The sequence below is a fragment of the Lipotes vexillifer genome, unplaced genomic scaffold (assembly GCF_000442215.2).
Source record: "Lipotes vexillifer unplaced genomic scaffold, Lipotes_vexillifer_v1.1 scaffold450, whole genome shotgun sequence".
NCBI lineage: Eukaryota > Metazoa > Chordata > Mammalia > Artiodactyla > Lipotidae > Lipotes > Lipotes vexillifer.
This window is the reverse complement of record NW_006794180.1, coordinates 554,139-578,541: the sequence shown is the minus strand read 5'-3', so window position 1 is coordinate 578,541 and position 24,403 is coordinate 554,139. Positions and strand designations below refer to the sequence as shown.

Sequence of the window (24,403 nt, the reverse complement as noted above, 5' to 3'; positions counted from 1 at the left end):
ACACCCTATTAATCAAATGATTAGTCATTTTGCTTTTTTTTAATTTATTTAAATATGGATGCCTTAATACTGAGCTCCTGAAGTCGTTTGCCTTCTCAAGTATCTAACAGCCTACTCTGTTTCTTGGGTCTATAGCAGCCTTAGAATCTACAAACAAGGGTGCCTCATCTCTCTGGCCAGACCAGACCTTAATTATTTTATTTTATTTATTTATTTATTTATTTATTTTTTTGCGGTACGCGGGCCTCTCACTGTTGTGGCCTCTCCTGTTGCAGAGCACAGGCTCCGGACGCGCAGGCTCAGTGGCCATGGCTCATGGGCCCAGCTGCTCCGCGGCACGTGGGATCTTCCCAGACCGGGGCATGAACCCGCGTCCCCTGCATCGGCAGGCGGACGCTCAACCACTGCGCCACCAGGGAAGCCCTATTTTATTTTTATAATGAAAACTACAGGGCCCCAAGAATCAGAGATGTGTCAAAGGGCTTTACTTACCCTTCACTCCCTATCGAATTACCAAAGCTTCTAGAATTCTACCTACAGTTGGGATTCTTCAACTTTCTGAATGCTTCTGGGGCTCAGTCTGAACTTGCTTCTTCCATGAAAACAGAACAGTTCATAGACAGATGCCCTCATCTTGCCCGGGTGAGAGAGCCTAGGTGAAGAAAAGAAATTATTCTTACCTCTTTTTTTACTTTCTATGTGGCAGAAATCATAGATCCATGTTTCTCTGTGTTCTATTGATATTATAGAAACATAAAAGAAAAGGCAAGTATGACTTCTAATGAAAGAAGACTTCTATCAGGGAATTGGTATGTTTTCCTCTTTTATCATAGATACGCAGCTTATCTTTTGGAAGGGGCATAGAGGGCTTACCATTTTCTTATGAGCAATTGGCAAAAGATGCTGTTCATCAATTCCATTTATTTCCTTTGAAAGGAAAAATATCTTCATAGGCTAAATAATGTTACAACTTTATTGGGAGGAATTTTCCCAAAGCCCATGACTTTTTTCTTTTCCTTTCTGTTTTTTGGTTTTGCTCTGTTTTTCTAATCTTCAATTCAATTGTCTTTTGCCTTAAAAAATAAGACCAATATATTTTGAATTATTTCCAAAGTAAATAAAAGATGTGTTCACCTTCGTCTTGACATAATGAAGAATGTGTTAAGACTTGCATTAATTTAAACCTAGTAAACAACATCGTTGGTTACATTTGCAAATTTGCTAAAAGTAGGTAACTTAAAATAATGAAAAAAAGCCAGGGTTATGATTCAGTGTTGCCAAATTACCAAAGCTATTTGAAGAACCAGAAAGAAATGCATTCTGATACTGCTGTATTATTTTCACAATAATAGAGGGGAAAAGGAACTTTTGTCTACAGTTATCTTTGACAATCTTCATTAATCTTTAAGATTCTTTATTCTTGTTTGCTAAGAGACTGAATTCACTCAGAAGTCTATAAATATTGGCAGCAAAATTAACTGGTATCCAGATAACCTAATCCATCTTCCCTCTTTAACGTTAGCAGAACTGAGAAGGAAGAGGTGTTTTCTTGGTATGAAATTATAGATGTGTGTGGATTTCCATATATTTGAAAAGAAGAGATGTGTTGAAGGGATTGGAAAGATTAGAAAGCAACTGGGACAAGTTTTAGTTTGGCAATCTCACAACTGTTGTGGGGAAAATAGGACTGGGCAGTAGCCCAGGCCACTGGTGTTCCAGGGTTTTGAAGCACTAGGACCAGGTCCCTCTTTTGTTTGTTGGCAGTTACCAGTGTTCATTGGCAGCCCAGCTGGTTGCTAAGAGTTTATAGAATGAGCATCTTGGAGATTTGAAGGTAAGAAGAAGAGGCAACAGGTGGGAATAGAGCTTCAGTACGAACTTGACTCTGTCCTCCCAGAATCATGACAATGGCAGATAGCCAGAGTCCTCTTATTTGTCCTAACAAAGAACATTCTGTTTGATGGTTTCAAAGATTCCCAAATAGCCTCTTAAAATTTACAAGCAAAATCGTATAACATGTTTCTGGCCATCAGAATCTTCTTTATCTGATCTTCCTGATATTGAAACATTTATGCTGAAGAAAACATCAAGAAGTTTTGAGAAAGATCTGAGAGAGACACCTTATGAAGGTTAAGTGACCAATCAAGTGAATGTGACTTCCAAATAAATATTAAATCTCTCTTGAGTTTTTCTGAAACGTTCTGTATTTCAGTGCTTTGGGATGAGATACTGGTACAAGAAACACCTGTGCTGTTTTTCCCAACAGTAAGACCAGATTCCGATGGATCCAAGAGAGCAGCTCACAGAAGAATGTGCCTCCCTTTGGTTTGGATAGCGTGTACATATCAGAGCCTTGTCCCAGTTACTGCAGTGGCCATGGGGACTGCGTTTCAGGGGTGTGTTTCTGCGACCTGGGGTACACTGGTAAGGCTGCAGACATGTCTGATGATTTGTTTGTAAAATATTCGTCTCTAGTTACCATATTTCATGTCACTTCTTCCAAGGAAATAGATTCTGAGTTTATTCTTCTTTAAGTCCTAATTGTAGGAATTTGTAACCCAGGCAAATGAGGTGCTGAGATATTTTGTAGTTTTGAACTGCCTAAGAAGGAAACGCATGACAACACAAATTTCATTCCTAAAGTATATTTATTTATTAGTAATAGTAAAAATAATTAACATCGCTTGAGTCTGTACTTCATGCCAGGCACTATAGTAGGTGTTTTTATTTCACCTCATTTAATTCTAGCAATAAATAACCCTACAGGGTAGTCCTGTTATTGTCCCTGTTTACACTTGAGGAAACTGAGACACAGAGAGGTATAGTAACTCTCCCAAGGTCACAAAGCTAGGAGCTGCTGGAGCTAGGCTTCAAACCCTGGCAGCCGAGCTCTTAACCACTTGGCTGCCTGTGCTCGTTACATTGCTTTTATACAAAATGTAATTGTATACATTTAAAGTAAAAATCAACTTATGAAATGATAAACCCAAGACTGCCAAAAGAGAACTTTACAAGAGAAGTATTTTCTGACCACAGTCACCCTTGGATGTTGCTACAAGCAAAATAAAAAGGAAGCTGAGATTAATGAGTAAAATTGGAGAAAATATTATAAGCTCTGAAATCTTTTTATAGAATTTTTCCTGGAGGGAACTTCAAAGGATCCTTCCCAGCTTTTCAGTGCTCTGCCCTTCATCTGGTGCGTGACCAAAGACAAACATATGTTGTTGCAGGCCTTCTGTAGAGAGTGCTGTCACTCGTGATTTCAGGGTGTTTCTTTTAAATCTGGGATTAACTCCCCTTATTGATCCACTAATACAAAGAACAAATGAACCAATTTTGTTGTGGACAAAATCTATTTCTCAGTTTACACAAATCCTCTGAGTAACAAGAATCATGGAAATGTGTGGTTCCTGATGTCTGTCTGTTTAAAAATTTAAAATTATAGGAGCAGAATAGTGTTTTTGATGATAGAAGTGATGGCTGTATTTCAGGCAGATGATTGGGAGGTTCAAATTTTGATGTGGTTTCTTTCCCCTAACACCTGTGGCAATGCTTCTTTTGCCCATGCACTGAATGTACCTTCCAATGTCTCATGATTTTAACAAAACCTCTCTCCTGTGTATTTCTTTTCTCGGAAGCCACACAAGGAACCTGTGTGTCTGTTGTCCCTAACCACAGTGAGATGTTCGATAGGTTTGAGGGGAAGCTCAGCCCGTTGTGGTACAAGATAACCGGAGGCCAGATTGGAACGGGCTGTGGAACACTTAACGATGGCAAGTCTCTGTACTTCAGTGGCTCCGGAAAAAGGGAAGCAAGGACCATCCCTCTGGACACCAGGAATATCAGGTGAATAGTTAATTGGTATACTTCTCCATGAACATAGTACTTACCGTGCCATGTGTTCTAACCTACAACACTCTGTTCTGTTATTGAGGGTTTACATAGCAATGTTTCTCTATATAGATTCTGATATATAAAAATAAATCATAACTTATAATAAAATAGGCAGTTTCTGCAAAACTTATACTCCAATTCATTAATCAGCGTACAGTCATCACCAAGGCCTGTGTGTCTAATATATGTCAGCTTGGTTTTCTAAAGTTCTGTGTTATTATGAAGACTATTTGGTATTAATTTTAATATATGCAAGGAGAAACAAAGAATTTTTTTCAACTTTAAATTCTGTGTCCAAAAATGTCATGACCCCCATTTATCTAAGTTTATTTGTATTCACTTATTGAAAACTGTTCCAGAAATTTAAAATACCTACAGTGACACCTACTGGTAAAATAAATAACTGCTTAGTTTTAAGGGCAAATGAAATAGTAGCACACCTATAATAAAACTGTGCGTTTTTATTTTTAGTCAAACTATTTTAGAATTGGAAGAAAGGAAACCAAAGAAATGTTTGAAACTTTTAGACCTTCTTCTCACTAAAATCTGGGGTTCTGTGTCATAGTTTTTCTGCCTTCAATCTCTTTCCCTTCCTTCTGAGTCCTCACAGAGGTGTGCCTGCCATGTAGGTTGGTTTACTATGGACTGAGGCATGGTTTACATCACACTGAGTGAGTGTCAGTTGTGAAAAATTAAACCATCTGAGTCTAAATCAGTAATACAGGTAACTATCTGGCCCTAAACAAATACAGCATTCAACTTTTTTTTTTTTTAACAACTTTTGTTGTTGTTGTTGGCTACATTGGGTCTTCATTGCTGCGTGAGGGCTTTCTCTAGTTGTGGCGAGCAGGGGCTACTCTTCGTTGCGGCGCGCGGGCTTCTCACCGTGGTGGCTTCTCTTGTTGCGGAACACGGGCTCTATGCACACAGGCTTCAGTAGTAGCAGCACGCAGGCTCAGTAGTTGTGGCACATGGGCCCTAGAGCACGCGGGCTTCAGTAGTTGCGGCGCGTGGGCTCAGTATTTGCGGCACCCGGGCTCTAGGGCGCGCGGGCTTCAGTAGTTGTGGCATGTGGGCTCAGTACTTGTGGCTCGCGGGCTGTAGAGCACAGGCTCAGTAGTTTTGGCTCATGGGCTTAGTTGCTTCACAGCATGTGGGATCTTCCTGGACCAGGGATTGAACCCGTGTCCCCTGCATTGGCAGGCAGATTCTTAACCACTGCGCCACCAGGGAGGTCCCAGCATTCAACTTTTTAATGTTAGATTTTTCCTTCTGAGTTTCCAAGGATAGTATCATCTCAATTTAAAAGAATTCCCATTTCAGTGATTTCATTAAATCATATCAGACTGTCACAATGAAGTAGAATTAAACTGTTTCCTTTTGTTTCAGTAATTATTCCAGAATAAAATTAATGGTCATATTAATTAACTTTTTCAAATGGTTACAGAATTAACTTACTATATAATCTTTGTAGTTTCTGTTTGTCATATGCCCTTCGAATTTAAAAGTAGTACCTAAGAATTATAGGAGTTTTACTTTTTAATGTGTCAAAATAAAAAGGGCTAAATCTCTTCTGAGCTTATCTATTTGTAAGTAAACTGAAGTGTTTTGGGATTTTTTCCCCCAGACTCGTTCAGTTTTATATACAAATTGGAAGCAAAACTTCAGGGATTACCTGCATCAAACCAAGAGCTAGAAATGAAGGTAAGCTGCTATATTTCCATAGAAATTACAGTTACTACTAGCAAATTAGTTCTTTCTCCTCCCAAAGTTTGGCCAGGATTTTGTAAACTGATATACTACCTTAAATCATTCCTTCTCTTCTCTTCTCCATCAGTGAGTGGGTAACTACATAGAGCTTTGGTCTCTAAGATTCCTCATCCAGATCCTTAAGCCTGTAAACAGGGAAACCTGTTCCTTTATAACTTTACACGGGAGGAAACAAAATTGCAGAGACTTTTACATTCAGCACGGTGTAGGTCTAGGAACTTGTTTGCATAGGGTATTACTGAATGCGAGTCATACTCTGCTTCCCGCCTGTAAGCATCCTGAGGGTACTAGAATCCTTTGGTGGAAGGAGCAGTTCTTGTAATAATAAACATGAATTTTACTGAGTACCTACTATATGCAAGGCACTGTACCAAGTGTTTTATCTGTTAATGCATTTAATCCTCCCCATACCTCTTTGCCATAGGTACTATTATTCGTCCTATTTTACACATGTAGAAGCTGAGGCACAGAGAGGTCAAGTAACTTACCCAAGATCATTCAGTCAGTAAGTAGATAAGCAGGGAGTCAAACCACTCATGCTGGCTCTAGAGCCTATGCCTTAACCACCATGCACACTGCCTCTGTCCTTGCCCAGAACTCTACTCTCTCTAGGCATCCATACCATCTTCTGCCTCAGTGACGGGATTCCTTAAGGGACCCCACATGTGAGTTGGTTCCTGGTACGAAATCCATGAGCTTCTCAGATAGGTCTTCCTCCAAACATTGATCTCGTGAATAGCATGTGAAGAATTTTGCAGCTTCTAAGTTTGTTATTCTCTCAGGCATGACTATGTAAAACATATTGGCTTAAACACTATGGTACCTGTTAGTCAATAGAGCTACCAATAGCTCTGTTCATCAATTCTAAATGTCCTTGGCCATATCATCACTAACTGAAAGCTTCCATGACTTTTTCTAAGTATCTCAGTACTTTTAGTCTAGTAATTATCCAGATAATCTGTTTACTGAAGCAGCGGTCTAGAAACTTATATAGACTATTTTGCATTTCCTAATCTCTTGACAAACATTTATTAAGAATCTGCTCTAAGCTAGACACAGTTCTAGGTGGCACCGATACAGTATCACTGAAAGACGGATGCATCAGTCATGATGAGCTAGGTTATGCTGCAATAACAAACAACCCTCTAAATCTCTGCGGGTTAAAACAAAAAGGATTTGTCCTTTGTGCTGCATTTTCCTCATGGGTCATCTGAGGTCCTCATTCCAGCACCCAGGATAATGAAACAGCTGCTGGGGAGCTTCTGGATGTTGCCAGCCATGGGGCAGAAGGAAAGAGAGTGTGTGGTAAAGGGGACAAGACATGCAGACTACCACATGCCAGAATGGGAAGAACTAGTGGAGCAATGATGAGCATAGCAGACAGAAGCCCTGCCCTTAAGGGAACTTACATTCTAGTAAGAGGAGTCAGAAAATCAACAGTAAAGAAAAGAAATAAGCAAGATGTTAGATTGATGGGCTAGACAGAAATAAATAAGCTGATGAGATGGAAAGTAAACTTATGCAGGGGGAGATGGAGATTTCGATAGAATGGTCTGGGAGAGGCCTCACTGAGGAAGTGACATTTAAATTGAAATCTAAAGGGTGAAAAGGAGCCAGCACAGGAGGAGCTCAGGGGAAGTTTTCCAGTCAGAAGAAACAGCAAAGGCCACGAGGTGGAAAAGAATTGTGGTATTGGAGGAACAGAAAGAAAGCCAGGTGGCCTGGGGCATGTGAAGGTCGAGGAGTGCTTGGGGGTGAGGGGCAGGGGCCCAGTCAGGCAGGACCTTGCTGGCCGTGGTAGGGAGGTGGGGTCGGAATCCACTGTCGGGGAAACCAGTTGGAGGCTTTTAGGTCAGGTAGCGATGTAACCTGATTTAAGTTTTTACAGGATCACCCTGCAGAAACAATATGTAGTTCAAAGCAAAGGAGTATTTCTAGAGCACATTCTCCGCCCACACAGAGACAGGAGCTTTGAGGGATGCAAAGGTAGATGGGGTCCTGTCCCAAGACATTGCTTACTGATTGGAGAGGTAGAGTACTTTAATGTTGTCCTTAACCCTTGTAATAAAATTATTATTTAAAAATAGTTTGTGGTTGGCACAGTGTAGCAACTGTGTACATGTGCATATGTGCATGACTCTTCTGAAAATTACAAATCTGTACCCCTATTTGTATATGAGAAAAAAAGACCAGCTCTGGCCAGAGTACAGTGGGAAGCATCCCCTTACTGACCTGAAGTTCTGCTCTATACTTAACCTCTGATTACAAATGCTCTTGTTTGCCGTGTTGGGCTTATTCCCTTAGGATTCCTTTAAGAACACAACTTTTTCTCAACGACTCTGAGCCATTTTCTTGAACTCACTGCTGCCTGTGTAATTTACATCCCACAGGCATTTCTCAGTCTTTTATTGAAAACTGGTTGTTAAAATGTAAATCTGCCTAAATCCTTGAACAAATCTCTTCTAGTGATGAAAGTAACAATTTTTTACATACTCAAGCTGAAGCCTCAATTTACATATTTGGAATTAAAATCAAAATTAGGCTATTTTCAATAAGACTGCGAAGATTGTAGATGAAATTGTAATTTAAAAAGGGAAATGTTTTATGTTCCTTAAACACTCAGTAGATGAGCTAAGATGGCTTGGTTTATTCAGATGGACAGTGTTTAGATGACACAGCTAAAGAGGCTCAGCGATTGATATAAAATATGGACATTGCTGTTTCCCTGTCTTGCATTTCTCCATTCTTTCATACGTATCTGCAAGGCACTTCATTGTCCTCCAGAATTGGGGCCCTCATCTCTGTAGATCTTGTGGCTGCCTGAAGGTATAAGTGACACTCCTGAAAAAGTTAATGAGGAGAAAGGCAGCAAGCAGAAACCAAATGGAGTATGGACCTCTTGAGCTGTGTTTCTCATATTCCTGTGTACATCTGAATCCTTTAGGAGGCTTTCAAATGCAGATTCTGATTCAGTAGGACTTGGGTGGTATGCTGTGTAACAAATTATTCCAAAACTGAGTGGCCTAAAGCAACATCTGTTATCTTCTAGTTTCTGTGAGTCAGGAATTCAAGAGCAGCTTTGCTGGGTGGATCTGGCTCCAGACCTCTCATGAGGCTGCATACAAGATAAAAACTAAGACAGTGCAGTCATCTGAAGACTCAGCCAGGGCTGGAGGATCTCTTTCCAAGATGCTCACTTACATGGCTATTGGCAAGAAGCCTGTTTCTTTCATGTCATAGGCTGCTTGAGTGTCCTTACTACCTGTCAGCTGACTTTCTTCAGAGAAAGACAACCATGAGAGAGCAGGGAAGACGGTGCAAGCACCTTTTATGGCCTACTCTCAGAAGTCACATATTGTCGCTTCTACGATATTCTATTAGAAGCAAGTTACTGAGTCCAGCCACACTTAAAAAGAGAATTAAGCTTCACTTTTTGGTGGGAGGAGTGTCAAAGAATTTGTGGGCATGTAAAAACACCACAGGCAGAGCCAGTTCCCAGGTGATGCAGGCACTGGTCCTTGGACCATACTTTGAGTAGAAGGTGCTAAAGGACCACCAGTGAGATTTTAGTCTTGTGATGCTTCATTTCTGGTACTGTATCTGCTTTTTGAATAGGTCACCCAGATAACTATCTGAATTATTCATTTTCTCTCCCTCTCTCTCTCTCTCCTATGTTATGAAATACAAACCATATCAAACAAATTAATATCCACAAGAAATACTATATTTTGAGAAAACATTGAGGGTTGGAGAATGGAGTTTTCTCAGATGCTCCTCACCTTGACTAGAATAAAAATGAGAAAGAGCCTAGCTTCAGTGTTCTTCATGAACTTTGGTGTGGTTCTCTCCCTTCTCCAGCACATGGGTCTCACCTCCACCCACTGAAGCTCCAACTGCGCATGTCTACACGCATACACAGCATACTGCCTCCCCAAAGAGCTCCTATTCTTTGAGCTGTTTTTATCTGCTCATCAAACACGATGATTTCTTCTATTTTAAATATGGTAGGATTAATTCTCCTGAGATTTCCAGTTTTTTTGCATGTTAGTCATTATTATTTCTGGCATCACCCCTTGTCAGATGTGGTGACAGTAGTTTCATGTAACATCAATTAACCTTAAAAGGCTTTGTTTTAGTTCTATATTTTATCATATTATTTCTTGAAACTTAATTTTAGTAAACGCTTTGCTGTGCAACATGACAGAGGGATTGAGATGTTCTGGTTAGTCAATAATGAGGAAATTAAAAAGTTATTGTAAGAACCATGAATTATTACAATTACAAAAAGGTTAGAACATATAAAATTAATATAACAAATACAACTTTACTGAACATAATTTCTGTGAATACTCAGAAAGCACTTCAATATCCCCAGTCATAATTATGAATATGCAGTGCCAGTCTTAGGAACAGTTATAGAATAGCAATTAGTTAGATGCCAAGAAAGCCCTCTGCCCCCCCATCAAGTAAAATATATTTTTTTATTAATTGCTAATGATCATATATATATCCTGTTGATTCCTACCATTTCATTATTAGCAATTTTTTCCTTTGCATTCAACATTACCCTTTCCCTGTGTCCTCTTTTAAAGGAAAATTTTTTCTGGGATAGGTAGCGGGAATAGCACACAAAGTATCTTAAACTTTAACGTGCATTTCCCTAAATCATACCTGGTGACAGGTAGAGGGAGGTGGGGTAGAAGGGATAAGTGAAGGGGAAAGGTGACACAGAGAAAGAAAGGTAGAACTAAAAAGGTAGAAAGGTAGAACCATCAGATGGGAGTGAGTTCTTCTGCTTTGCTATTTAATAATTTGTCTTTATTCAGTCTTCAGTGACCAATGTCTGACAAAGTGTGAAGTGCCAGTAAAAATTCCATTCTGCTTAATAGAATATCAGATTGGGCTGTGCTTCCTACCTGGTACACTGGTGGCAAAGAGCACTTCCTGATTTTGTACTGGGAGACTGAGATATTTTTTTTGAGTATATAATAATGATATGAGACTTTGTAAAGTTCAGGACAGAATCTAAAATTCAAATACGTAATCTGGAGTGGATTTTTATGTCCCCCTTACCAACCTACTCATCACTCATACAAAGCTGAGTGGTCTTTAAAAAGGGCTTATGTATTTTTTCCCCCCCACTTCCTAGGAGTCAGTGCATTAGAAACTGTCAAGAAATTGATGAGCCTTCAGGTCTACTAATTCATTCCTTGGAAGTTAGATGAATGTGCCCTCATCGTATGAGATGCAATCCTGCAGTCTTGCCATTTCAAATAATACTGTTCCTTGCCTTTTTTGCCTCTAGGAGAGCTGTCTAAGTAACTGGATTTATGTCTTTTAACTCAGGGCTTGTTGTTCAATATTCAAATGACAATGGGATACTCTGGCATTTGCTTCGAGAGTTGGACTTCATGTCATTTCTGGAACCACAGATCATTTCCATCGACCTTCCACGAGAGGCAAAGACACCTGCAACAGCTTTTCGATGGTGGCAACCCCAACATGGCAAGTTACTGCTCACCCCAAGTTTCCTGGTAGTATTTAGATCATCCAGTTAAAGCCACATTGTACTGTGTGTTTCTTAATTTGCTGTCAATTTCTAGATAATTTGATTTAAAACCACAGTCATAAAGATATTCATATTGCTATATAATGGACCTTCTCTAACTGCCTTTATTCATCTGATTTCAGGGAAGCATTCAGCCCAGTGGGCCTTGGATGATGTCCTTATAGGAATGAATGACAGCTCTCAAACTGGGTTTCAAGACAAATTTGATGGCTCTTTAGATTTGCAAGCCAACTGGTATCGAATCCAAGGAGGTCAAGTCAATACTGACTGTCTCTCTATGGATACTGCTCTGATATTCACTGAAAACATAGGTATATATTTTCACCAGATAAAGGGAGAATATTTAATTAACTGGAGGATTAAATTAACTAAAACCCAAGAGCAGATTCTCTAATGCAAAACTGTGTGCATAATTGCCTGTACCGAGGGGGGCTCTTGGAAGTAAAGACCTGTGTTGTCCTTTAATATAACTTGGTGAACCCAATAACAGTTTTTGCAGGAACTATCTTTCATGGCATGCATAATATGACTAAGGTTTCTTAAAAGTAGGGCAAAAGTACCTATCTGAAAACATTCCCATGTTTCATAATTTGCAGAATTACAATTTGCAGACTCTCTATTAGCCTGTCTCAAGGTGGTAAAGCTTTTCAAGTTAGCAGCCTTCCATATTTCTGAGTCTATGCTAACTAGATAAAAATAGTCAACGTGAGATGAAAAGCCAAAGCACACGTGAGACACTATAGATAAGACATGATTTTTGTTTGCCACTGAAAGCATGATGAGCAGAAACACCAAATAAGAAAAGAGCACAATTATGTGCTGCCATTAAACTTTTCCTTTTTTGTAGGAAAACCTCGTTATGCTGAGACCTGGGACTTTCATGTGTCAGCATCGACTTTCTTGCAGTTTGAAATGAGCATGGGCTGTAGCAAGCCCTTTAGCGACTCCCACGGTGTACAGCTCCAGTATTCTCTGAACAATGGCAGGGACTGGCATCTTGTCACTGAAGAGTGTGTTCCTCCAACCATTGGCTGTCTGCACTACACAGAAAGTTCAGTTTACACCTCCGAGAGATTCCAGAATTGGAAGCGGATCACTGTCTACCTTCCACTCTCCACCATGTGAGAATTGTCATTTGGCTACATGTCAGAACTTCAGGTTTCTGTCACCTAACTGGAAAATAATTATGATGCCACTTGGCAATTCTATTACTCTCTCATGATAATCATGCATGGAGTATACCGGGGGGAAAGAAAAGTTCAAGGTGCTTGGGTAACAATTTTTAAATGTGGTTTAGAGTTCCGAGAGTTTTCCAAGGCTGAACTTTTCTGTTCTTCAGCAACGTGAAGGCTGCCCACCAGATTCAGTTTTTAAACTGTTGTAAAAACAAATATCTACCCAATAACCAGACTGATACTTACCCACATGAAGCAGTTTGTGAAATCATCACATGTGGAAGAGTGTCCTTAGTTGTTTGGGTTTTTTCGTTTTTGTTTTTGTTTTTGTTTTTGTTTTGCGGTACGCGGGCCTCTCACTGTTGTGAGAGCACAGGATCTGGACACGCAGGCTCAGCGGCCATGGCTCACGGGCCCAGCCGCTCCGCGGCATGTGGGATCTTCCCGGACCGGGGCACAAACCCGTGTCCCCTGCATCGGCAGGCAGACTCTCAACCACTGTGCCACCAGGGAAGCCCCTGTTTGGGTTTTTTTTAATCTCAGTTCCGGAATAAGAGTAAAAGGTTCGTTCTTTTGGGATGCTCATATCCTTTTACATCTTTCTTCCCCTCCACAGTATTTCAGATCACATTCAGGTGTTATATTAGGGCTTACAGCAGGCTCCCACTTTTGTGGTATAGGCATTTGCATAATTTGGGGATATTTCTAGGAACCAGTGTGTACTATGGTGGGTGGTAGAGATTGTACCATCCTGGGGCTGCTCCCCGCACATCCCTGTATCTCCCTTCCACTGCTCTGCTCTGAATTGTAGGCAAATTGTCCTCTCTAAGCTGCATTTGCCAGCTGCATGTGTTTGCTGGCTTCCTGATAGATTTAGAGAGTAGCAGATACTGGCAAGAAATTGGAGGGTGGAAATAAAGTTAAACCAGGGTGTTCCTTCCCCTCCCTTTCTATCTCAAGTGCATCTTGGCCAGCTTCAGCAGCTCCAGCTCCCCTGAGATGTCCTTCCATGTGACACTGGCCCCTGGGCACTAAGCTCATCTCCTCTTGTGTCCCTCCATCTTTGGACTTGTAGTGCTTCCTGACTTTGTTAAACTCTGGTTTTCTCACTGCCCCCATGCTCTGCCATGAACTGTGCATCCAGTTCCTTGTGTTAAATTCCCTCTGTGTTAAATATTTACAGTGGTTTCCATTTTCCTGGTTCATTTTGGATTCAGAGAGGCACAAACAAGTGGCAGAAAAACAAACAAACAAACACAGGAAATCAAAGCATTTTAGTATATAACCCAAAATAGTTTCCTGTGGACCCCAGAGCTTTAAAGAGTGCTAACTTGTAGCTCATTTATTCACTTTATTTTTATTCAACAAACATTTATTGAATATCTATTATGTTTTAGATATCTGACACAAAATGAATAAGTTGATGCCAGGATCCAAATATATTATTTAGGGTAACAGGTATCTAAACAGTTATGTTATAAAATGATAACAGAAGCAAAACCCAATGGTATTATTGAAACACAGGGAGATACTACCTAACTCAGTTTGGGGAGATCAGAGGGAGATTTCTGGAGGAACTGATGTCTGAGCTGAGTCCAAGTGAGTAGAGCTTGTCTGAGTGAAAAGCGCTCGTTGGGGAGGAGGGGCATATGTGCTGTTGTAAACCGAAATAGAATCCCAGAGGCCAGAAGAAACATGAGTTTATGGGAAAGTGCAAGGATTCCATGCTATCAGAGTATAATTGTGAGGCAATAGGGGAAGATGAGGCAAGGGCAGAGGGCAGACGATGAAGGGGCGGTGTATTTATTAGCAGTTTGGCCTTGACATTGCATGTGTTGGGGAACCATTTCAAGGGTGTTAAGCTGAGTGTTGATGTGACTAGATTTCTGTTTCAGAGCCACCATGCTGGCAGCTGTGTTGCACTGAAGGAGAACTTGTGTAGGGGAAACTATAGCACTTGAGATTTTACTGTTGAAATTCCACTTCAAGTCAGCTGTGTTCTACTTTCCAAATAACTAACACATTTCTACTGTGCAATCTGTTCCTAAATGAGAGACTGCTGTTTGGTAAGGCTGCACATATTTCTGGATAAAGTGGTCTTCTGACAGTATATTCCAAATAACCGATTGCAAATATAATAAAAAACATGGGAGTACATCACATCATTCTAGTCTTCACGTTTAAGGGAGCCAGGCCCTCAGGAACCAAAATAGAGGCAGAAGTGGCTTCCCTGGTGGAGCAGTGGTTGAGAGTCTGCCTGCCGATGCAGGGGACACGGGTTCGTGCCCCGGTCCGGGAAGATCCCACATTCCGCGGAGCGGCTGGGCCCGTGAGCCATGGCCGCTGAGCCTGCGCGTCCGGAGCCTGTGCTCCGCATCGGGAGAGGCCACAACAGTGAGAGGCCCGCGTACCACAAGAAACAAAAAAACAAAAACAAAAACAAAATAGAGGCAGAAGTTGGATAGGGCTTCCATTTACTACCTCAGAAACCATTTAGGGAGCAGTAGAACAGAGACCTCATGGCAAGACCTTTGTAAGATTCCAACTTACACTCATGTTTATCATCCTCAATCTCTTTCCCAGTACTGAAAAGTTGTAAAAGTCTGAAAACAAAAACTAAGGTTCTGCATGTAATTCAAACACAGAATAAATTGATAGTTCAAAGTAACTCTCCCATCTCACATGTGTTCAGAGGCTCTTGTATGAAAGAAATGGTGAAATATTTTTAAAGTATGTTTTCTACTCTGCTGTTTGTGGGTCAAGAGTAAACAACATCCATTACTTGGTATGAAAACAAAGTGTCTCAAATAAAGAGGGACCTGGAACCCAGAGAGGGCACTTTAAAGGGAAAAAATTAAAATAAATGTTTTTGTGCTTTGAAGGTTGCCATTCAAACCAAGTGTGGTTTGTTTTTTTTTTTCGTCGTTTTGTTTGTTTGTTTGTTTGTTTTGGCTTAGCTCTCCCAGGACCCGGTTCAGATGGATCCAAGTCAACTACACCATGGGGGCTGACTCCTGGGCTATTGATAACGTTGTGCTGGCCTCGGGGTGCCCTTGGATGTGCTCAGGACGAGGGATTTGTGATGCTGGACGCTGTGTGTAAGTTAATAAAACTGGCAGATTCTTTCTTTGTAATGCAGAGATAAAGATGCCTTCTTGATCTCACGACAAATAATGCCTTTTCTCCACTCATTTTTTTCTTAGATGTGACAGGGGCTTTGGTGGAACCTACTGTGTTCCTGTCATTCCTCTGCCCTCGATTCTTAAAGATGATTTCAACGGGAACTTACATCCCGACCTTTGGCCTGAAGTATATGGTGCAGAGAGGGGGAATCTGAATGGTGAAACCATCAAATCTGGAACATCGCTCATTTTTAAAGGGGTCAGATAAGATTCTTGTTCACTACCACTGAATTCCTTACTTCACTCACTGCTCCACACACATGCATTTCTGTTCAGATGATGTATTATTTTATATATAGTTACTGTCTTCTAGGACATATGGTTTTAGAAGTCAGGATAGTGGTGCTTTGGGCAGACGAAAATGAGGTATAAATTGGAAGAGAGAATTAGGGACCGTCTGGACTGCTGGTAATGTTCTGTTTCCTGAGTTGTATAGAAATTACATAGCGTTGTTACTTTGTGATAATTCCATCATGATTTGATACTTTCCTTTATGTAATTTATATTTCAGTAAAAAAGGTTCCATAAGGGACATGAATATGCTCATGTCAACAGCAACAACAAAAAATGTTTCCTCTTATATTCACTGCAGTCACTTTTTATGATCACTTAGGCATAAAATTTTTCCTTTGCTTTGGTAATCAGACCTTCTTTACTCTCTGCTGGAATTATATATGTAAAAATTATATATATACTACTAGAATCTTGACTTCTAGAATGTAGCATTTTATGTGTAATTAAGTGTCTAACTTAGAATATTTTTTAATTGATTTTATGGAAGGTCTTTGCTTTTTCCTTTCACTTTCTTTCTTTTCCTCCTACCAATACAACCATTTGGTGACTTTAAGAAAACCAAACATTTAAGCCAAGTTAAATAACATTCTCAAACATCATTAGTGTATTTTTTGTATTTCAACCTAGATGTTGGTTAGAGGGTTGGTAAGCAATTGTGTGAAACAGTGCTGAGCTGGCACATCTTCATATGTGAATACATGCTACATCCTGTCTCACTCAGCTGGGGAAATCGGCTAATCTAGGTGTGCAAATGAAATCTTTAACTGCATGAGTTTCTGTACATCCTTAATAATTAACACCTAACAGAAAATTAGACACCCTGGAACTTTTTCAATTATAGCTAATAGATGCTGACTGTCATCCTTGTTTGAATCCAGAATTCTTCTCAAGTTTTAGATGAGATAGAAAAAACACTTTAAGGGTCAGAGAGATTTATAAGTCCCTGAGTGCTATAAGGGGCCAAAAAAATTGAGGCAGGACATTTCGGGGTGGAATCTTCTGGTTTTTCTGTGTGTATGTTTTTAAGTCTTGTCTGAGGCTTTAGCTCTCATTACCACTATCTATTTGAAGCAGTTGACAAGACCAAAAAAGATAAAGTCCTGTGATTCAAATATCTTTACCTGATAAAATTTTAAGCAGTAGAATTAAACTGGTCTCTAGATCCTATAAACAAGGAAGACATATAGTCTTTTATATGTTCCCTGTAGCCATCCGAATGCAAGGGCAGCCAAGCATTATATGTGTTGGACATATTATCTATCAGCTCTGCAAGATGCAGAGAGGGCTCAGCGTGGGCCATTCAGTAGGTTGTAGTTTGACCTAGAAAGGCATTCTTTTGTGAAAAAGGAAATGATAGGCTCTTTCTAATGTTTATAGATTCAGGAGTGCTATCCACTATTAAAATAGCTTCACATTTAGCACAGTGGATTGCTGAATCTGGAAGAGGATGAGAAAAGAAATATCTATATGAACTAGAATATATGCAGAAGCTGGGCATGACAGTTCCACTGGGCAATCATCGATATCAAGTGCTTAACTATAAACAAAATTTTAAATATGAAAGAAAGATACTTTCATAATTACAGATCATGCCAACTTTCAACAAAATTGCTCCTACAAGGGACTTCCCTTGGTCCAGTGGTAAAGAATCTGCCTTATAATGCAGGAGACACAGGTTCGATCCCTGGTCAGCGAACTAAGATCCCACATGCTGCAGGGCAACTAAGCCCGCGGGCCACAGCTACTGAGCTTACGCACCTCAACTAGAACCCACGCACCACAACTACAGAGCCCACACACCCTGGAGCCTGCGCACCACAACTAGAGAAGAGAAGACCCGCACGCCACAAACAGAGAGAAGCCCGCACACCACAATGAAAGATCACACCTGCCTCAACAAAGATGGTGTGTGCCGCAACTAAGACCCGATGCAGCCAAAAATAAATTAAAGAAATAAATTTTTTAAAAATTGCTCCTACAAGATACACTATAAAATGGGTTCTTTTATGGCTGACTTATATTGACCCATGGGAACAATTCTATACTCACATTCCATAATCAAGGGGGAAGAGTAATCATATTCCTTTATCTTGACGTTGTCAAGGGATATTTATGAACTGGATCTATTAACTACCCACCTCAAAGCTTTTTCACTGTATTGATAAGATGAAGAAGTAACCTTTCCCCATAAGCTTAACCTCTACATGGCGCCAAGCTGTAAAAACATCCAAGGCCTTATGTTTGTAAGTGTATGAGGCAGAGGGTAAAGACACGCAATGATCAAGCATCAGGGACTGAGCAGGGCAGTGAGTTATTATGATAAAAGAAAAATAAGACTGGAAATATAAGGCTTTTACACAGCAGCCTTTAATCCAGGAAGTTTGAATCTATGCTTTGTGAAGTTCAAGGATGGGTATAAATGCAGTTGCTTTTTCATTACCATATCAAATAATTCTCAAATTCTAAATTTAACATTAGCTGGCTATCTCTCCCCAAACCAAAAAATAATTTAATAAACAAAATAATGGTATCTTAAAGGGTGGAGGATAAGTTTCAGAATCTGACATATCTAGGTTCAAATCCTGCTATCCTCACGTTTGCAATCTTGGGCAAGTTACTGTCCCTCTCAGATTTTGTTTCCTTATCTGCAACAGGAAGATAATAATATATTTCCCTTAGGAGTGATAGGTGCTTCTTAAAGGAGTAAAGTGGTTCTTTTAGAACCCAGCATGTTGTAGGCACTCAATATACGGTTACTATTACAAAATCAGTCCTATTTAAAATTTTTCAGCTATTGAAGAATGTACTCTATAATAAATGTTAAGAAGAAGAGGAAGAATTTGCTTTCTCTACCTAAGATTCCATTTGGTATTTGTTAGTTGATAATTAAGAAATCGATAGACAGTGTCCACTCAGTATCACACAGCCCCACACCACCAAAGAGCCACTTCATTCAGAGTCAGACCTGAGAAACTGAAAGGCCTGTTTGTACCTAGGACATCTGCATAGTGAAGTTCTGTTTTACTGGCTGTCACCGCAACCCTGTGTACACATGGAGAAAACAAGCTATGGAGCTGTCAATCCCAGGCAACCAGAAATAGTTAATTAGCAGAAAAAATTACTAAAGCCAATATGATCACTTTCCGCCTTCCTTGGCTTCTCTGCATGAATGGTTCCAGCCCGGGCTTGGGGACTTGCTTAGTTATGCCTTATTTAACTTGACCAACTGGAGGGTGTTGTGTCAGCCTGAATGAGAGCTTCCCAGGGCTGTCACAGCATGCAAATGAGTAAGTGCCTAAGACTCTATGGAACCCTGAAAAAGTTACCTATTAGCTCCCAGCTTCCAGCAGGAGCACTTGGCATATTTTCCGTCTGTTTCCTCGTTATTCCTCTCACAACATGCTGTGATCAAAGGAGGCTGTTTTTTAAAAAGGCCTGTAGATATGTAATGCTATCATTCTTGCACTGCTTTCTATAAGTCACAGCAAAGTGTGACTTGGAGTTGAGACAATGAAATATTGTTATTTAGGCATAGGGAATGAAAGCCATTGAAAGGGGAAATGATCAATTTTTCCTTCCAAACTGGACCAAGTATTGCTTGTTGATCATTATGTATCATTTAGCTAATGTAACTTAGATGTATAAAATCAAAGGAAAATAATTTTGCAAATGAAATAAGATTGCCTAACATATGTGTTTTTGTATACAGGAAGGACTAAGGATGCTCATTTCAAGAGATCTAGACTGTACCAATACAATGTATGTCCAGTTTTCACTTCGATTTATAGCAAAAGGTAAGCCATTTCTATGAGTATGAATTCACTATTTCCCTTCAAGCAAATTTCCCAATGTATAATTCCTCCTCCACAGAGAAGTAACAGATTTGAGGCCTATAAATTTTGTTATATGGGAGAGCTAACATAAATTTGAGTACATAGTGTTCACAAATGTTCTATAATATATATTCCTTTTAATATAAGGGTAAGATAACTACTTGTTTTATAACAATTTCATACAGTTGTAGTAATCATACTAGGCCTGTGGTAGTTAAATTTATCATCATGTCCCTAAGTCTTTTTTCCACCACTTCTTTCTAGCCGTAAGAAATTTAAATTAAAAAAATTTAACTTATGGAAACTTGGGATTTTCTTTCACAGATGTGAACAGTGAACCCCAAAAGTCAACTCTGTCGTTCTGACCTTTCACATTAACTGACTAATTTTCTTGACAAATAATGCCATTTGGATATAATAAATTCTCAAGTAGATTTTCTGTGTATTCTGAGATTTAAATGTTTGGCCCTTTGTAGAACTGTGATGCCTATAGAATCAAAAAATTTTGATGTAATATTTCCTAAATGAAATACAGAAAGATGTGTTCATATCTAAGAAAAAGAGGGAGATACTATTGTGTGAAAATGCAAGATTTGGTGTGTGTTTTGAGATATATTTATACAGAAATCCCAACCCATCATCACTTTAAGTTGCCTCGGAAGCATTTGGACTCTAAGGGGTCTATGTGAATATAAGTCAGCTTATGCATCAATGCAAAAAAAATAGTCTAAGATCATACCATTTCCCCATTTTTATAATGATGTGTTCATGCCTCTGTTACCTTCTTTCTAGGTACCCCAGAGAGGTCCCACTCTATTCTATTACAATTCTCTGCCAATGGGGGGATCACCTGGCACCTGATGGATGAATTTTACTTTCCTCAAATGACCAACATACTTTTCATTAATGTTCCCTTGCCATACACTGCCCAAACCAACGCTACAAGATTCAGACTCTGGCAACCTTATAACAATGGTAAAAATGCACATGTTCTCCTATGATCAAAACTGACTGCTGCACGTTAGCATGCTTGCTCCTAAGGTGTGGAGGAAGGGTTTGTCAGCTGAGTGGCTTCACTGTCCACAGCACCTTTTACATGCTTCGCTTTTGAGGAGTCTCAAGGAATATTTAGCTTTATATATCTTTATCTTCATACTTGACTATGTATTATCTTCGGGCTTGACTCGTAGGTTCTCTTGATGTAAATACAGCTAAATCCTGTCACAGAGCTAAGGTTTTTAAAATTTAATCCAGCTCTACCATTAGGTACTCATCAGTTGTAACTACATTTTTTACTGAATTCATTTAGGAATACATAGTTCTTTTTTTTTAAATATTTATGTGTTTTTGTTTTGGGGTTTTTTTTTTTTGGCTGCGTCGGGTCTTAGTCGCGGCACGTGGGATCTTTCACTGTGGCGCGTTCCAGTTGTGGCATGCGGGTTTTCTCTCTCTAGTTGTGGCACGCAGGTTCCAGAGCACATGGGCTCTGTAGTTTGCGGCACTTGGGATCTCTAATTGAGGCACGTGAGCTCAGTAGTCGTGGCAAATGGGCTTCGCTGCCCCGCAGCATGTGGGAACCTAGTTCCCCGACCAGGGATCGAACCCGTATCCCCTGCATTGGAAGGTGGACTCTTTACCACTGGACCACCAGGGAAGTCCCCATAGTTCTTCTGAGTATGGCACTTCATTAGTGAGATAGAACAGCATTACAGCAAAAGCCGTGACAAAGTGAGAGGGACTGACACAAAGCAGATAGTGCCTGAGAGAAAATATTCTTATCACATAAACTTGCCTCAGTGATAAGCTAACATGAATGTATAATTTAACAGTATTTTCAAATGGTGGTTACAGAAAAGGATTTTACAAATTTGTAATGTTTTATTGCTTCCTGTAATTCTACTAACTACTGATTATAAAGAACCAGACTCTACCAAATTATGCATTTAATGGCCTAAGTAAGCACAGAGACATCATATTAAGCAGATTCTTTGCAGAGGTAACACAGAAATGGATAAGAAAAATGTATTTCCATCTCTAAAATTTAACCTGAATATTTCCTTTATAACTAGTAAGTCAAAAAATAATTTTAATTTACCGTGAACAGAAAAAATAATCTTGTATAATCATTGAGGAAAAGTCTAAAAAAGAAATGCAACCTGGGCTTCCCTGGTGGCGCAGTGGTTGAGAGTCCGCCTGCCGATGCAGGGGACACGGGTTCGTGCCCCGGTCTGGGAAGATCCCACATGCCGCGGAGCGGCTGGGTCTGTGAGCCATGGCCGCTGAGCTTGCGCGTCCGGAGACTGTGCTCCGCAACAGGAGAGGCCACAACAGTGAGAGGCCCGCGTACCGCAAAAAAAAAAAAAAAAAAAAAATGCAACCAGTTTCACAGTCCAGAGGATAGTTGTCTTCATGTTATGTTTGGAATGCTCACCAATTGTTCTTCATTGTTTTCACCAACTGCTTCCAAAATAAGAAAAGGGAAGAAAGCTACTAGGATTAGAACAGTGATAGGATTAGAGAGGGAGAGGCACATGTGACTTCATTTAAATCATCACGTTGTTTCTACAGGCTCCTATTTACAGATCCTTTTTTATATTTTGTAAGAATTCTACTAAAAGTAGGAATCAGTGAAAAAACATCCTTGAGGAATCTTGTTTCTGCTTGGTATGGTCTTATCACCTTGTTTCCAGTTCAATCCAAGCAATGCTTTACAAAAGCACTGAGCTCACCCTTCTTATCTACTCAGTAATATCTTCCTTAAACACCCTGCCTAAGTCGCTGAGTCAAATTCTCTGACAGCCTAAGGAGTGATTTTCCTAGTTTTCTGTATGTTCCCACATATCTTCAACTAAACATACAAGTTTTGAAACGCTTTAAGGGGAAAATAAAGTATTATATAACACAGAATATTTTCTTCTGTGTAGTTTTTAACACCTAAATAAAATTGTGCATCAAGCCAGTGTTATAATGGCCATGATCCTTCAGCCTGAAGGAAGCATGATTCTAAGTCATGGGTTGACTCTAAAAAGTCCTGAGTTACTCCATGAATAGACTAGTTAGTGTAACTCAGTACTAAATGCACAGGCTGACCACCCATCCTCACAGATTCCAGTATCTTACAGAGTCCCCTAAACTGTGAAAGCATAACTCAAAGCCCACTCTTGTGGTGGAGGGTCCATAGCACCGCTGTGATGGGAAGGGCAGCAGACTCTTACCAGCCTTCTGAAATTAGTGAAGCTGCTCCATGCAATGTCAATTTAATAGCACTGAAAGCTTAATTTTTTACACTTTAATCAGTGTAAACACACTGTTACATAGTTCGTGCTTCTTTGTCTAGAAGGCATCTGTTTAACCGGTTGTTACTGAGTTCCCTCTGTCCTTTACTTTCTTCCAATGAGCAAAAATGTCCATCTGATTTTCACCATTGAAAAAACTTGCTTTGTCTAAAAATGCCTTAGGTAAGAAAGAAGAAATCTGGATTGTTGATGACTTCATCATCGATGGAAATAATTTAAACAACCCTGTGATGATTCTAGATACTTTTGACTTTGGGCCCAGAGAAGACAATTGGTTTTTCTACCCTGGTGGTAACATTGGTCTTTATTGCCCATATTCTTCCAAAGGAGCACCGTAAGTACTTAATTGAGAAGGTAAAAATAAAACCCCTGCTCTATACAGGTCACAGTGATCTTTTGCCTAAATGGATTCCTTGTTGTTTTCTTGTATAACAGCGAGGAAGATTCAGCTATGGTGTTTGTTTCAAATGAAGTTGGTGAGCATTCCATTACTACTCGTGACCTGAATGTGAATGAGAACACCATCATACAATTTGAGGTACTTGATTTTGTTCTATTAGAAATGCTTTAAATTTTATCTTGAACAAAAGCTAGGAAAGAGGAGGAAAATCTCAGATGATCTCATGCATTATGACTTTCCATTTTTGTGCAAGGACAAAAGAGATTTTACATCATAATTCACTTTTATTAGCAGAACCAATTGTTCTACTAAGGTTTATATCTGAATTTTGGTCCTTTATTTATGCCATAATCTCCTCACCTACTACAATGGGAAATTGTCAAAATAGATTATTTCAAACATTATAAAAATGAAAAGGACCATACTATTCTAGTATTATTATAGTCACAATTTTTATATATTACTTAGGATCCAGGTCAGTGTAACTATACCATGCCAGCACATTTATATAATATTTATCATGGTGTCATGAATTTTACAGATAAAATAATACTATACTGTTTCTTATAATTTCTGGGTATTTCATTAATATTCACGGACTCCTTATATTTTTCAGGACAGCAAACTAATAATGTATAAAAGAAAAACGTTTATATATTTCAAAAGCTTAGATAAAATCAGCAGAACCAAAGGTACATTGTGCTAAGGTTCAATAGTATTAACTTTTTTTTTTGGCCACTCCACATGGCATGAGGGATCTTAGTTCCCCAACCAGGGATAGAACCCATGCCCCCTGCAGTTGTAGCATGGAGTCCTAACCACTGGACTGCCAGGGAATTCCAATTAACTTTTTTTTTTCTTTTTCTTGTTTAATTTAATTTTTATTTCTTATCAGAATAAATTTGATTACAATGTTGTGTTTGTTCTAGGTGTACAGAATCTGGTTCGTTCATACGTATACTTATATCTAATCAGGTTTAGACTCTTTCC

The 24,403-nt window shown here is 39.5% G+C and overlaps 1 protein-coding gene across 2 annotated transcripts in view; it reads left to right on the top strand.

The window, feature by feature from the left end:
* RELN (reelin) overlaps nucleotides 1-24,403 on the top strand; it is a 519,560-nt gene that overhangs the window by 420,313 nt on the left and 74,844 nt on the right. For both annotated transcript variants that reach the window (XM_007467058.1, XM_007467059.1), the window contains exons 29-40: nucleotides 2,267-2,424; nucleotides 3,639-3,846; nucleotides 5,522-5,598; nucleotides 11,011-11,169; nucleotides 11,356-11,544; nucleotides 12,081-12,354; nucleotides 15,366-15,506; nucleotides 15,612-15,789; nucleotides 19,594-19,678; nucleotides 20,510-20,692; nucleotides 23,176-23,347; nucleotides 23,449-23,551. In XM_007467058.1, the coding sequence (XP_007467120.1) occupies nucleotides 2,267-2,424; nucleotides 3,639-3,846; nucleotides 5,522-5,598; nucleotides 11,011-11,169; nucleotides 11,356-11,544; nucleotides 12,081-12,354; nucleotides 15,366-15,506; nucleotides 15,612-15,789; nucleotides 19,594-19,678; nucleotides 20,510-20,692; nucleotides 23,176-23,347; nucleotides 23,449-23,551 (1,927 nt within the window). The remainder of the gene's footprint in view (nucleotides 1-2,266; nucleotides 2,425-3,638; nucleotides 3,847-5,521; nucleotides 5,599-11,010; nucleotides 11,170-11,355; nucleotides 11,545-12,080; nucleotides 12,355-15,365; nucleotides 15,507-15,611; nucleotides 15,790-19,593; nucleotides 19,679-20,509; nucleotides 20,693-23,175; nucleotides 23,348-23,448; nucleotides 23,552-24,403) is intronic.